Source organism: Pristiophorus japonicus, chromosome 4, assembly GCF_044704955.1.
Source record: "Pristiophorus japonicus isolate sPriJap1 chromosome 4, sPriJap1.hap1, whole genome shotgun sequence".
Lineage (NCBI taxonomy): Eukaryota > Metazoa > Chordata > Chondrichthyes > Pristiophoridae > Pristiophorus > Pristiophorus japonicus.
In genome coordinates this window covers 9,080,408-9,095,861 of record NC_091980.1, presented here as the reverse complement: position 1 = coordinate 9,095,861, position 15,454 = coordinate 9,080,408, and the positions used below count along the sequence as shown (strand labels likewise).

Genomic DNA, 15,454 nt, shown 5'->3' with positions numbered 1-15,454 from the left:
ACCACCGGATGTCTCAAAGCACTTTACAGCCAAAGAGGTACTTTTGGAGTGTAGTCACTGTTGTAACATGGGAAACGCGGCAGCCAATTTGCGCACAGCAAGCTCCCCCACACAGCATTGTTACAATGACCCAGATAATCTGTTTTAGTGATGTTGATTGAGGGATAACCATTGGCCCCAGGACAATGAGATAATGACCAAATAAATTTGTTTATAGTGATGTTGGTTGAGGCACACACTAAGACAGTTCAAATCTGGTTTGCAATGTACACCTTTTATTGCGTTTGACCAAGTCTAGCCACGCACACTGACTGACTTCGAGCAGTAGACCGACCGGGAAATAGACACTATTGCCCGTGCTCCCCTGGGTAGGCAGGTCACCTGCACCGATCCTTTCGATCCTGACTGTCGCTACAACTTGTTACGGAAAGCTCAAGATCTTTACAGGCCATCTCGTATGAACATTGTCCTTGCTGACCTGTCCAGTGTTATTGAGAACAGGTCCCCTAGAAATGAGAAATTTGAACATCCCTTAAAAAATCAGATTGCCCGGTCATTATTGCTGTGTGTGGGAGCTTGCTGTGCACAAATTGGCTGCCGCGTTTCCCACATTACAACAGTGACTACATCCCAAAACTACTTCATTGGCTGTAAAGCACTATGGGCCATCCTGTGGTCATAGAAAAGGCGCTATAGAAATTCTCTACTATAAGCCCACTAACTCCCACAGCTACCTTGACAACACTGACTCCAACCCAGCTTCCTGTAAGGACTCCATTTCATTCTCCTAGTGTCTCGGTCTCCGTCCTATCTGCTCTGATGATGCCACCTTCCACACTAGTGATTCCAAAATGTCCTTTTTCCTCAACCGTGGATTGCCTTCCACCGTGTTTGACAGGGCCCTCGACTGTGTGCATCCCATTCCCTGTATGTCTGCCCTCGCCCCTTCCTTCCCCTCGGAACCATCCTCGCATTCTACCCCACCAGCCTCCACATTCAACGGATCATCCGAGAACACAAGAAGATCAGGAGTAGGCCCCACAGCCCCCTTGAGCCTGCTCCACCATTCAATAAGATCACGGCTGATCTTCGACCTCAACTCCACTTTCCCGCCCGATCTCCATATCCCTCGATTCCCCGAAAGCCCAAAAATCTATCAATCTCAGCCTTGAATAAACTCAATGATTCTGTATCTATCCCTGTGCTGTACCTGCCCTGGGAGTGTTTGATGGAACAGTATAGAAACATAGAAAATAGGTGCAGGAGTAGGCCATTCGGCCCTTCGAGCCTGCACCGCCATTCAATAAGATCATGGCTGATTATTCCCTCAGTACCCCTTTCCTGCTTTCTCTCCATACCCCTTGATTCCCCCTAGCCGTAAGGGCCACACCCTCTTGAATATATCCAATGAACTGGCCTCAACAACTCTCTGCGGCAGGGAATTTCACAGGTTCACAACTCTGAGTGAAGAAGTTTCTCCTCACCTCAGTCCTAAATGGCCTACCCCTTATCCTAATACTATGTCCCCTGGTTCTGGACTTCCCCAACAACAGGAACATTCTTCCCGCATCTAACCTGTCCAGTCCCGTCAGAATTTTATGTGTTTCTATGAGATCCTCTCTCATCCTTCTAGACTCCAGTGTATAAAGGCCCAGTCTCTCCTCATATGTCAATCCAGCCATCCCGGGAATCAGTCTGGTGAACCTTCACTGCACTCCCTCAATAGCAAGAATGTCCTTCCTCAGATTAGGAGACCAAAACTGAACACAATATTCCAGGTGAGGCCTCACCAAGGCCCTGTACAACTGCAGTAAGACCTCCCTGCTCCTGTACTCAAATCCCCTAGCTATGACGACCAACATACCATTTGCCGCCTTCACCGCCTGCTGTACCTGCATGTCAACTTTCAATGACTGATGTACCATGACACCCAGGTCTCGTTGCACCTCCCCTTTTCCTAATCTGCCGCCATTCAGATAATATTCTGCCTTTGTGTTTTTGCCCCCAAAGTGGATAACCTCACATTTATCCACATTATACTGCATCTGCCATGCATTTGCCCACTCACCCAACCTGTCCAAGTCACCCTGCAGCCTCTTAGTGTCCTCCTCACAGCTCACACCGCCACCCAGTTTAGTGTCATCTGCAAACTTGGAGATATTACACTCAATTCCTTCATCTAAATCATTGATGTATATTGTAAATAGCTGGGGTTCCAGCACTGAGCCCTGCGGCACCCCACTAGTCACTGCCTGCCATTCTGAAAAGGACCCGTTTATCCCGACTCTCTGCTTCCTGTCTGCCAACCAGTTCTCTATCCACGTCAGTACATTACCCCCAATACCATGTGTTTTGATTTTGCACACCAATCTCTTGTGTGGGACCTTGTCAAAAGCCTTCTGAAAGTCCAAAAAGGAGCTTTACTCTTTATCTTACCCGTGCTGTACCTGCCTTGGGAGTGTTTGATGGGACAGTGTAGAGGGAGCTTTTCAGTGTTTAATGCCTTGCCCCTGTCAGATAGTTGTGACCAGGGTGTTGGGAAGTATTGCTAATTTCTCCCTGTATTTACTCCCTTGTTTTACAGAGTGCAAAAGCCCCGGAACAGCAACCGTCTGCTGACAAAAACTCAGCGGAGATATTGGAAAAGAAAGTTGCAGCTTTGGAGACGCAGAGGAAAGAGGCAAGTTTCATCCCTCTCTTGTTCTCCCCATTTGACCTCACTGTCCTTGTCCACCAGCTCCCTCTCTGTCCCCCGCTAAATAATCAATGAGCTGAATTTTAGACTCTTCTGTTTTGGGGGCAAAAACGGAGGTGGGACGGGAAATCTAGCGGCTGGGAAGAGTTTGCGTCCTGGTGCTTGCGATTGAGCAGCTGGGCCCTGAGTCAGGGAGCGCAGCGCTAAGGGAGGCGTTGTACCCCTCTCGTGGAGCGTTAGGATGGGAAACTCCCGAGCTAAAGCTGCGGGCCGGGAACGCTCCCGGAGAGGGCGGGGGGGGGGGGGGGGAGGAGCTTACAAAAACATTGCCCACACCATCGCAACAAAATCGGCAAAAAATTAAAATAAGGAACTCATCTCTCCGCTGTCGGTATAGATAACCCGCCCCGATTTCCCAGCCTCACTGCGGGGCGGACGGGTCGTTCGGGAGTCAAAACCCGTGCCGGTGTCGCGACCCAGGGGGCTTTGCACACCGGGCTCAGCTCTTCCGAGCGATGCTGCTCCGCGCCGCCGCTAAACCCGACCCCGGGGATCGCCGCGGGGCGCTGGGGGCTGACCGACCGCCCGCCCAGAACACCTCACCCCCGCCATTGCCGCCGCTCCGGGACGACAAACGGAGCGCAGGGGAGCCGGAAATCTGGCCCTTTGTGTTTTCGACAGCCACGTTACTATGCAGTCATTTCTAAACCCAGCCCAACTGAAGATTGATCCCCTACAACACAAGTGATGGCATTTGGGCTTTGCCTGCAGCTGAACATAAATAGGAGCAGGAGTAGGCCATTCGGCCCCTCGCGCCTGCTCCACCATTCAATATGATCATGGCTGATCATTCCCTCAGTACCCCATTCCTGCTTTCTCTCCATACCCCTTGATCCCTTTAGCTGTAAGGGCCATATCTAACTCTCCCTCTTGAATATATCCAATGAACTGGCCTCAACAACTCTCTGCGGTAGAGAATTCCACAGGTTCACAATTCTCTGAGTGAAGAAGTTTCTCCTCATCTCGGTCCTAAATGGCTTACCCCTTATCCTTAGACTGTGACCCCTGGTTCTGGACTTCCCCAACATTGGGAACATTCTTCCTGCATCTAACCTGTTCAATCGCGTCAGAATTTTATATGTTTCTATGAGATCCCCTCTCATTCTTCTAAATTCCAGTGAATATAAGCCTAGTCGATCCAGTCTTTCTTTATATGTCAGTCCTGCCATCCCGGGAATCAGTCTGGTGAACCTTCGCTGCACTCCCTCAATAGCAAGAACGTCCTTCCTCCGATTAGTAGACCAAAACTGAACACAATATTCCAGGTGTGGCCTCACCAAGGCCCTGTACAACTGCAGTAAGACCTCCCTACTCCTATACTCAAATCCCCTCGCTATGAAGGCCAACATGCCATTTGCCTTCTTCACCGCCTGCTGTACCTGCATGCCAACCTTCAATGACTGATGTACCATGACATCTAGGTCTCGTTGCACCTCCCCTTTTCCTAATCTGTCACCATTCAGATAATGTTCTGCCTCCCTGGGCGGAACTGGGCGGCCCTTATTCTAAGACCATGCCCCCTAGTTCTAGTCTCCTCCATCAGTGGAAACATCCTCTCTGCATTCACCTTGTCGAGCCCCCTCATAATCTTGCACGTTTCGATAAGATCACCTCTCATTCTTCTGAATTCCAATGAGTAGAGGCCCAACCCTACTCCACCTTTCCTCTGTGTAACTCCCGGACTGCACGTGGCGTATAGCCTTTGTGAGCCGCCTCTGTTATTTCTTTGCCTGTCGGTCGGTTGTTGTGGAATATTTCTAATTGTTTCCGTGTTTAATTCCCAGTTGCTGGAAGTGAACAAACAGTGGGACCAGCAATTCCGAGGCATGAAGCAACAGTACGAGCAAAAGGTAAAACGGGAATGGTGGGCGGGTGACCTCCCGAGTCAGCCAAGAATCTCTGGCAAAAGGACCAGCTGGGGAGAGGAGGAGAATGTTTTTAACGCAGCGAGTTGCTGTGATCTGGAACGCGCTGCCTGAAAGGGCGGTGGGAGCAGATTCAATAGTAACTTTCAAACAGGAATCGGATAAATAATTGAAGGAGGGGAAAAGTGCAGGGCTGTGGGGAAGGAGCAGGGGGAGTGGGACTAATTGGATTGCTCTTTGTCGGCCGGCACAGCCACGATGGGCCGAATAGCCGCCTCCTGTGCTGCTGGATTCCACCATTCTTCGATGGCGAGTCTCGTAGCGATGTACTCTGCTTCTCAGCTTCATTCTGGTGGTGTTCTCCATCTTGTTTACAAATTCCTCCATGGCCCTCGCCCCCTCCCTATCTCTCTAATCTCCTCCAGCCCCACAACCCCCCGAGATGTCTGCGCTCCTCCAATTCTGCCCCCCTGAGCATCCCTGATTATAATCGCTCAACCATCGGTGGCCGTGCCTTCTGTTGCCTGGGCCCCAAGCTCTGGAACTCCCTCCCTAAACCTCTCCGCCTCGCTACCTCTCTTTCCTCTTTCAAGATGCTCCTTAAAACCTACCTCTTTGACCAAGCGTTTGGCCACCTGCGCTAATTTCTTCTTATGTGGCTCGGTGTTACATTTTTAGCCCATAATCCTCTTGTGAAGCGCCTTGGGACGTTTCACTACGTTAAAGGTGCTATATAAATGCAAGTTGTTGTTGTAATGTAGGAATATAAGCCCACAGCAAGCTCCCACAAACAGCAATGTGATGATGGCCAGATCATTTTTTTTTAATGTTATTGGCCATGACCTGTGGGGAGGGGATTCAATGGGTGGGTAGAGTCGATGATCGGGGAGAATATCCATGGGCTGTGGGGGGAGATTCAATGGGTGGGTACATGGGCTGTGGGAGGGGTGGGATTTATGGGCCTGACTTCAGCTCCCCAACCTCCTTTGCTTATTTTTGCTTTCAGATTCAGCGTTGTTTTGATGAGTTATTTTGGGCGGTGCGAGTGTCTGAGGGTTTGTACACGTTCGGCACCTCGGCAACGTTTCTGCCCCTCTTTTCCCCCCCACCCCCCGGACACTCTGTGCGTAGTATCACTGCCCCAGTGCGGAGCCGGGGAGATGCGGGGTGTTTGTGGCTAATACAATGCAACAAATTCCCAAGACCACTGCCTTCCCCCCCCCCCCCCCCACCCTGCTTCCTGCCTGGGTGGGATCACAGTACAGGTACTCCGGGCCTGTGCTGTTGGATGAGGTCTCTGTGAATGTTGAGGGTTCCATTTTCAAAGGCTCTTGTGTGAAGCAGACTGTGGGAGGAAGCATGGGTCATAGGGTGGCTGCAGCTCATATTTCTTCGATGACGAGAGACATATTTAGCTCCCTACGTCTTGCTACAGCTGCACAGGGTATTGGTGAGGCCACACCTGGAATACTGCGCGCAGTTTTAGTTTCCATATTTACAAAAGGATATACTTGCTTTGGAGGCAGTTCAGAGAAGGTTCACAAGTCAACCCCCTCGTCTCCGGAATCAACCTTATGAGGAAAGGTTGAGGGGGTTGGGCCTCTACTCATTGGAATTCAGAAGAATGAGAGGTGATCTTATCGAAACATATAAGATTATGAGGGGGCTCGCCGAGGTGGATGCAGAGAAGTTGTTTCCACTGATGGGGGAGACTAGAACTAGAGGGCATAATCTTAGAATAAGGGGCCACCCATTTAAAACAGAGATGAGGAGAAATTTCTTCTGAGGTTTGTGGATCTGTGGAATTCGCTGCCTCAGAGAGCCAACATTTCTCCATCATAGGCAGTCCCTCAGAATCGAGGAAGACTTGCTTCCACTCTAAAAGTGAGTCCTTAGGCGACTGTACAGTCCAATACGGGAATTACAGTCTCTGTCACAAGTTGGACAGACTGTGGTTGAGGGAACGGGTGGGTGGGACAGGTTTGCCGCACGCTCCTTCCGCTGCCTGCGCTTGGTTTCTGCATGCTCTCGGCGACGAGACTCTAGGTACTCAGCGCCCTCCCGGATGCTCTTCCTCCGCTTAGGGCGGTCTTTGGCCAGGGACTCCCAGGTGTCGGTGGGGATGTTGCATTTTATCAGGGAAGCTTTGAGGGTGTCTTTGTAACGTTTCCTCTGCCCACCTGGGGCTCACTTGCCGTGTAGGAGTTCCGAGTAGAGCGCTTGCTTTGGGAGTCTTGTGTCTGGCATGTGGACAATGTGACCCGCCCAGCGGAGCTGGTCGAGTGTGGTCAGTGCTTCAATGCTGGGGATGTTGGCCTGGTCGAGGACACTAACGTTGGTGCGTCTGTCCTCCCAGGGGATTTGCAGGATCTTGCGGAGATATCGTTGGTGGTATTCCTCCAGCAACTTAAGGTGTCTACTGTACATGGTCCACGTCTCTGAGCCATACAGGATTGTGGGCATCAGAATCCACAGCGTGGCCTTGGACAACGTGGACCACTTTCCATATCTTGGGAGCCTACTATCAGCAAGGGCAGACATCGACGATGATGTCCAACACCGCCTCCAGTGCGCCTGTGCAGCCTTTGGTCGCCGGAGGAAGAGAGTGTTCGAAGATCAGGACCTCAAATCTAGCACCAAGCTCCACCACCAGGGAGGACAAGGGCAGCAGACGCATGGGAACACCACTCTCTGCAAGTCGCACACACCCGCCTGACACAGTCCTGGAACTCCCTCCCGCACAGCACTGTGGGAGCACCTTCACTGCACAGACCACAACGGTTCAGCTGTCACTGGGGCACGTCCGTATCCCAGCGATTCCGTACGCCAGTCAGAAGGTTGTGGGTTCAAGTCCCAATCTAGAGACTTCAGCACAATAATCTAGGCTGACACTCCATGCTGTACTGAGGGAGCGCCGCACTGTCGGAGGGGCAGCACTGAGGGAGCGCCGCACTGTCGGAGGGGCAGTACTGAGGGAGCGCCGCACTGTTGGAGGGGCTGTACTGAGGGAGCGCCGCACTGTTGGAGGGGCAGTACTGAGAGAGCGCCGCACTGTCTGAGGGGCAGTACTGAGGGAGCGCCGCACTGTCTGAGGGGCAGTACTGAGGGAGCGCCGCACTGTTGGAGGGGCTGTACTGAGGGAGTGATGCACTGTCTCAGAGGGGCAGTACTGAGGGAGCGCCGCACTGTCTCAGAGGGGCAGTACTGAGGGAGTGCTGCACTATTGGAGGGGCTGTCTTTAGGATGGGACGTTAAACCGAGGCGCCGTCTGCCCTCTCAGGTGGTAAAAGATCGCATGGCACTATTTCGAAGAAGAGCAGGGGAGTTCTTCCCGGTTTCCTGGCGAATATTTAGTCTTCAATCAACATAACAAAAACAGATGATCTGATTGTTATCGCAATACTGTGTGTGGGATGGTCCATGCATCCATCAGCAGGCCGGGGCCTTCAAAGGGGCAGCATGGCGACATACCACTTCACGGTACAGCGCGTGCTGGAGAGCGACGGCTGTGAAGAGGGCGATTGGATTGGACGTCACCAAGGTCCAGGTCGCTGATTGGAGCGTGGGCAGGTACAGCAGGAGCGGCGAGGTCGGGGCAAAGGAGCGATGTGATCGGGGCCCAGGAGAGGCGAGGGCCCAGGGGCAGCACGGGGCTCAGCCCACACTGTGATGTGTGTGCGCACTGGGTCCGTGCAGCAGAGCAGGTCTCCAGTCGTCCTGGTTAACCCTTGCCACTGGACCAAGACCTCGCTCTGTCAAGCCCGTGTGGTGGCTGGTGTGCAACGGTCACCCCACGTTAAAAAAATCCACGCACAGGCATCTTCCGCCCTTCAGGATGTAGTTCGGGATCTGGAATATTTGGTTCTTCATTGAAACACCTGGGAACTCCTCCTTTGTCGATGTGGAAGCAATTCATCCTCGCTTCGAGGGACCGCCTATGATGATGGCCTCAGGAATGTTAACCGGGAAAAAAGTGGACAGGCGACGACGAGCTGGGCTGTAAATTCGTGAGCCAATAATTCGACTAGTGTGTGGGCCGAGATTACGAAATGGGAGCTAGTCTCGAGCACCGGACTTTCCCCGTGGAACAAAGCAGATTCTTCAAATACCAGAGCCCGAAAAAACAATTCAAGCGATGTGGGCGTCGCCGGCAAGGCCGGCATTTATTGCCCGTCCCTAATTGCCCCTCGAAGGTGGTGGTGAGCCGCCTTCTTGAACCGCTGCAGTCCGTGTGGTGAAGGTGCTCCCACAGTGCTGTTAGGGAGGGAGTTCCAGGGATTGTGACCCAGCGACGGTGAAGGAACGGCCGATATATTTCCCAGTCGGGATGGTGTGTGACTCGGAGGGGAACGTGGAGGTGGTGGTGTTCCCATGCGCTTGCTGCCCTCGTCCTTCTAGGCGGCAGAGGTCGCGGGTTTGGGAAACTCAATTCATCTTACTACAAAAGGCAGTATTCCTCTTGCTTTTATAAGGGCTCATCCATTTGAGGGGCTTCTGGTTAGTGGTTTGATCCGACCACGTGACTGGCTTGGCCATTTTGGAGGGCAGTTAAGGTTAAACCAGTTAAGGATGGTGTGGGGCTAGAGTCACGTGTAGGCCCAGACCGGGTAAGGGCGGCCGGTTTCCTTCCATCAAGGACATTAGTGAACCAGTTGGGTTTTTAACGACAATCCAACAGCTTCATGGTCACCATTACGGAGACGGGGCGGGGGGGGGGGTGGGTGAAATAGCCCCGTTCCCCGATTGGGCGCGGTGACCTGCTCCAGGGCAGTACGTCCTGCACCCGGCTGCTGAATTGGCCTCCCCGCCCCTCGCTCCACTTCCCTCTTTGGGCGAGACCAGCGGCGCGAATTAGGGCGCGATCGGCAGCAAGGAGGAGGATCCGCGTAGCGCTGAAGCGTTTCAACGCCCCTCCCTCCCCTTCGTTTAAAGTGGGGGTGGTGGTGGGGGGGGGTGGCGCACTCTGCAAGGCCTCTGATGGCCTCCGTTGGGCCGGCAGGGCAGCGGGTGACCGGGAGCTGTGGTCTGCAACGTAGAACACCGCGCCCGGCCCTGCAGCGTGGACCACGCTCGGGTGCAGGTATCGGAGCCGAACTGAGAGCGGTGAAACCGGCAAGATGGCGGGGCGCTGGGGACCTCCCCTTTAACTTCCGCCCCACAGGTGGATATCGGGCTGGCTTCGCGTCCCCATGAGGCTGGCAGGCCGATATCGGCCCTGGAGTGGAAAGGGGTCGCTGCCCGACGCGAAGGGGTCGCCACGCGCGCCGATGACATCACCGCCAGTCGCGTGGCGGCCCGGGGGCACAGCAGGCGGGGCATCCCAGGGTGCAATGTTGCCATGATAGCACCTCCACCGGAGGAAAAATGTGTTTCGTGCACCATTAGCGCCCCCCGGAGGTGCTATCGGGCGTTCGCAATACGGGGCAATTTAGACCTTCAGCTTTTTATTTAGAAACATAGAAATTTACAGCGCAGAAGGAGGCCATTTCGACCCATCGTGTCCGCGCCGGCCGACAAAGAGCCGCACGGCCCTCGGTCAGCAGCCCTGAAGGTTACATATAAACCTGTGAACAATGACGGAAAGGCAAAGAGCACCCAGCCCAACCAGTCCGCCTCACACAACTGCGACACCCCTTACACTGAAACATTCTACACTCTACCCCAACCGGAGCCATGTGATCTCCTGGGAGAGGCAAAAACCAGATAAAAACCCAGGCCAAATAGGGGTAAAAAAAACCTGGGAAAATTCCTCTCCGACCCATCCAGGCGATCGACACTAGTCCAGGAGATCACCCTGGCCGTATTCGATTCCCTGCAGTACTTACCATTAATACTGCGTTGGCCAACAAAAGGTTATCCAATCTAATCCCAATTACCAGCTCTAGGTCTGTAACCCTGCAGGTTACTGCACTTTAAGTGACCATCCAACCATCTCTTAAAAGTGGTGAGGGTTTCTGCATCCACCACTCTTCCAGGCAGCGAGTTCCAGATCCCCACAACCCTCTGCGTAAAGAAGCTCCCCCTCAAATCCCCTCTTAAACCTTCCACCAACCATCTTAAAACTATGCCCCCTCGTAATAGACCCTCCACCAATGGAAATAGGCCCTTGCTATCCACTATATCCAGGCCCCTCTATTTCTAGATTTTATCAACTTAATTCAAATTCTGAAACTGCTAGGGTGGGATTTGTACTCTGGATTATTGATCGAGGCCTCTGGGTTATGAGTTCAGTAACGTCACCACTGCACTGTAATGTATCCCAGGCTGTTAAAGAGAAGCAAAAGAGGAAACAGCAGAGGCTCTGACCATCATTTTCCAGTCCTCTCTGGCTACAGGTGTGGTGCCAGAGGACTGGAGGACTGCTAATGTTGTACCTTTGTTTAAAAAGGGAGAAAGGGATAGACCGAGTAATTACAGGCCGGTCAGCCTAACCTCAGTGGTGGGAGAATTTTTGGAAAAAATCCTGCGGGACAGGATAAATTTTCATTTGGAAAGACAGATTAATCAAGGACAGTCAGCGTGGATTTATTAAGGGAAGGTCGTGTCTGACTAACCTGAGTGAATTTTTTGAGGAGGTGTGAGGGCAGTGCGTATGATGTAATGTGTAAGGATTTTAGCAAAGTTTTTGATAAGGTCCCACATGGCAAACTGGTCACGAAAGTAAAAGCCCATGGGATCCAGGCAAAGTGGCAAGTTGGATCCAAAATTGGCTTTTTGTGGTATATATCAATGACTTGGACTTGAATGTTGGGGGTATGATTAAGAAGTTTGCAGATGACACTACAATAGGCTTTGTGGTTGATAATGAAGAAAAAAACTGCAGACTGCAGGAAGATATCAATGTACTGGTCAGGTGGGCAGAGCAGTGGCAAATGGAATTCAATCGGATAAGTGTGAGGTAATGCATTTGGGGAGGTCTAACATGGCAAGGGAATCATCATCATCATCATTATAGGCAGTCCCTCGGAATTGAGGAAGACTTGCTTCCACTCTAAAAGTGAGTTCTCAGGTGACTGAACAGTCCAATACGAGAGCCACAGTCCCTGTCACAGGTGGGACAGACAGTGGTTGAAGGAAAGGGTGGGTGGGGAGTCTGGTTTTCCGCTCGCTCCTTCCGCTGCCTGCGCTTGTTTGCTGCATGCTCTCGGCGACGAGACTCGAGGTGCTCAGCGCCCTCCCGGATGCACTTCCTCCACTTAGGGCAGCCTTAGGCCAGGGATTCCCAGGTGTGAGTGGGGATGTTGCACTTTATCAGGGAGGCTTTGAGGGTGTCCTTGAAATGTTTCCTCTGCCCACCTGGGGCTCACTTGCCGTGCAGGAGTTCCGAGTAGAGCACTTGCTTTGGGAGTCTTGTGTCGGGCACGCGAACAATGTGGCCCGCCCAGCGGAGCTGGTCGAGTGTGGTCAGTGCTTCGATGCTGGGGATGTTGGCCTGAGCGAGAACACTGACATTGGTGCATCTGTCATCCCAGGGGATTTACAGGATCTTGCCGAGACATCGCTGGTGATAGTTCCCAGTGCTTTGAGGTGTATCTGAGCAATATAGGCGGGCAGGTATCACTACTGTCCTGTAGACCATAAGCTTATGCTAGCACACTGAAAAGTGTAGAGAAACAAAGGGACCTTGGAGTGCAGGTCCACAGATCCATGAAGGTAGCAGGCCAGGGTAGATAAGGTGGTTAAGAAGGCATACGGAATAGTTACTTACCTTTATTAGTCAAGGCATGGAATACAAGAGCAAGGAGGTTATGCTTAACCTATTTAAAACACTGGTTAGGCCACAGCTGGAGTACTGCATGCAGTTCTGGTCACCACATTACAGGAAAGATGTGATTTGCACTGGAGAGGGTGCAGAGGAGATTTACAAGAATGTTGTCTGGACTGGAGAATTGTGGCTATGAGGAAAGATTGGAGGTGCTGGGTCTGTTTTCTTTGGAACAGAGGAGGCTGAGGGGAGACCTGATTGAGGTGTATAAAATTATGAGGGGCCTGGATAGAGTGGATAGGAAGGACCTGTTTCCCTTGGCAGAGGGGTCAACAACCAGGGGACATAGATTTAAAGTAAGTGGGGGGAGGTTTAGAGGAGATATGAGGGGAAATGTCTTCACCCAGAGGGTGGTGGGGGTCTGGAACTCACGGCCTGAAAGGGTGGTAGAGGCAGAAATCCTCAACACATTTAAAAAGTACTTGGATGTGCACCTGAAGTGTTGTAACCTGCAGGGCTACGGACCGAGAGCTGGAAAGTGGGATTAGGCTGGGTAGCTCTTGGTCGGCCGGCACGGACACGATGGGCCGAAATGGCCTCCTTCCGTGCTGTAAATTTCTATGGTTCTATGATTCACTACCATATTGTAAATTGATTTAAGATCTATCGAGCTATTCCTTCCCTTATTGGACAGTTATCGCCATTTCACTGCTCCTGCAAATGGGAGGTGAGGGGCACTCAGCAAGTGCTGGCTTTGGATTGATTTCCAGTTGAGATTTAACGGAGGCGGGTTGAAGTGCTTCGATGGCGAGACTGGAGCGAAAGGATGTGCTTGATTTGGACGAGAGATTTCGAAATGGGCGCTACACCCGAGCGCGGGACTTTCCCCGTGGGACAAAGCAGCTTCTCCGAGATGCCAGAGTCTGATATTTAGAAAAACAATTCTCTGCATGTGGGCATCGCTGGCAAAGCCAGCATTTATTGCCCATCCCATCCCACATTCTACCCTACGTAAACCTGAGCTCATCCAAAACTCGGCTGCCCCGTGTCCTAACTCGCACCGAGTCCCGCTCACCCATCACCCCCTGTGCTCGCTGACCCGTGTCCTAACTCGCACCGAGTCCCGCTCACCCGTCACCCCCTGTGCTCGCTGACCCATGTCCTAACTCGCACCGAGTCCCGCTCACCCATCACCCCCTGTGCTCGCTGACCCGTGTCCTAACTCGCACCGAGTCCCGCTCACCCATCACCCCCTGTGCTCGCTGACCCGTGTCCTAACTCGCACCAAGTCCCGCTCACCCATCACCCCCTGTGCTCGCTGACCCGTGTCCTAACTCGCACCAAGTCCCGCTCAGCCATCAACCCCTGTGCTCGCTGACCCGTGTCCTAAATAGCACCAAGTCCCGCTCATCCATCACCCCACCCTCACTGCCCCATGTCCTAACTCGCACTGAGTCCCGCTCACCCATCACCCTCTGTGCTCGCTGCCCCGTGTCCTAACTCGCACCGAGTCCCGCTCACCCATCAACCCCTGTGCTCGCTGACCCGTGTCCTAACTCGCACCAAGTCCTGCTCACCCATCACCCCCTGTGCTCGCTGACCCGTGTCCTAACTTGCACCGAGTCCCGCTCACCCATCACCCCCTGTGCTCGCTGACCCGTGTCCTAACTCGCACCGAGTCCCGCTCACCCATCAACCCCTGTGCTCGCTGACCCGTGTCCTAACTCGCACCAAGTCCTGCTCACCCATCACCCCCTGTGCTCACTGCCCCGTGTCCTAACTCGTACCAAGTCCCACTCACCCATCACCCCCTGTGCTCGCTGCCCCGTGTCCTAACTCATACCAAGTCCCACTCACCCATCACCCTCTGTGCTCACTGCCCCATGTACTAACTCGCACCAAGTCCCACTCACCCATCATCCCCTGTACTCGCTGACCTACATTGGCTCCCGGTTAAGCAACGCCTCGATTTCAAAATTTTCATCCTTGTTTACAAACCCCTCCATGGCCCTCGCCCCCTCCCTATCTCTGTAATCTCCTCCAGCCCCACAACCCCCTGAGATGTCTGCGCTCCTCTAACTCTGCCCTCCTGAGCATCCATGATTATAATCGCTCCACCATCGGTGGCCGTGCCTTCTGTTGCCTGGGCCCCAAAGCTCTGGAACTCCCTACCTAAACCTCTCTACCTCTCTTTCCTCCTTTAAGACGCTCCTTAAAACCTAACCTCTTTGACCAAGCTTTATGTCGCCTAGCCTAATATCACCTCGTGGCTCGGTGTCAAATTCTGTTTGTTGCGCTCCTGGGAAGCGCCTTGGGATGTTTTACAATGTTAAAGGCGCTATATTAAAGCAAGAGAGAGTTGTTTCTGGAAGTTCAGTTCCATTACCCTCCACTAGATGTCAGTGTTTAGAAGGATCGCTGCATTGACTGCTTCACAGGTTGTGTTCTGATTTGGCCCCTTGGACATTTCTTAAATCAGTACACGTCCTCTTACTCCGTTTCACTCCTTCCTCCCCTCTCTTCCCCCACAGATTATGACATTTGTGTTGAGGCAGGAGAAGCTGGGGTTGTTAGAATCATAGAAATTTACAGCACAGAAGGAGGCCATTCGGCCCATCGTGTCCACGCCGGCCGACAGAGCTACCCAGCCTAATCCCACTTTCCAGCTCTTGCTCCATAGCCCTGTAGCTTACGGCACTTCAGGTGCACATCCAAGTACTGTTTAAATGTGGTGAGGGTTTCTGCCTCTACCACCCTTTCAGGCCGTGAGTTCCAGATCCCCACCACCCTCTGGGTGAAGACATTTCCCCTCAAATCCCCTCTAAACCTCCTACCAATTACTTAAATCTATGCCCCCTGGTTATTGACCCCTCTGCTAAGGGGAAGAGGTCCTTCCTATCCAATCGGTCCAGGTCCCTCATAATTTTATACACCTCAATTAAATCTCCCCTCAGCCTCGTCTGTTCCAAAGAAAACAGCCCCAACCTATCCAATCTTTCCTCATAGCTAAAACTCTCCAGTCCAGGCAACCTCCTCGGAAATCCTCTCTGCACCCTCTCCAGTGCAATCACATCTTTCCTGTAAGGCGGTGACCAGAACTGCACGCAGCACTCCTTCGAGCAAAGAAGA

General features: G+C 52.6%; 1 protein-coding gene across 1 annotated transcript in view; it reads left to right on the top strand.

Moving 5' to 3' along the window:
- The window catches only part of tnip1 (TNFAIP3 interacting protein 1), a 69,144-nt gene that overhangs the window by 23,841 nt on the left and 29,849 nt on the right, over window positions 1-15,454 (top strand). The window contains exons 8-9 of the mRNA XM_070877996.1: window positions 2,585-2,680; window positions 4,540-4,605. Coding sequence (XP_070734097.1) covers window positions 2,585-2,680; window positions 4,540-4,605 — 162 coding nt within the window. The remainder of the gene's footprint in view (window positions 1-2,584; window positions 2,681-4,539; window positions 4,606-15,454) is intronic.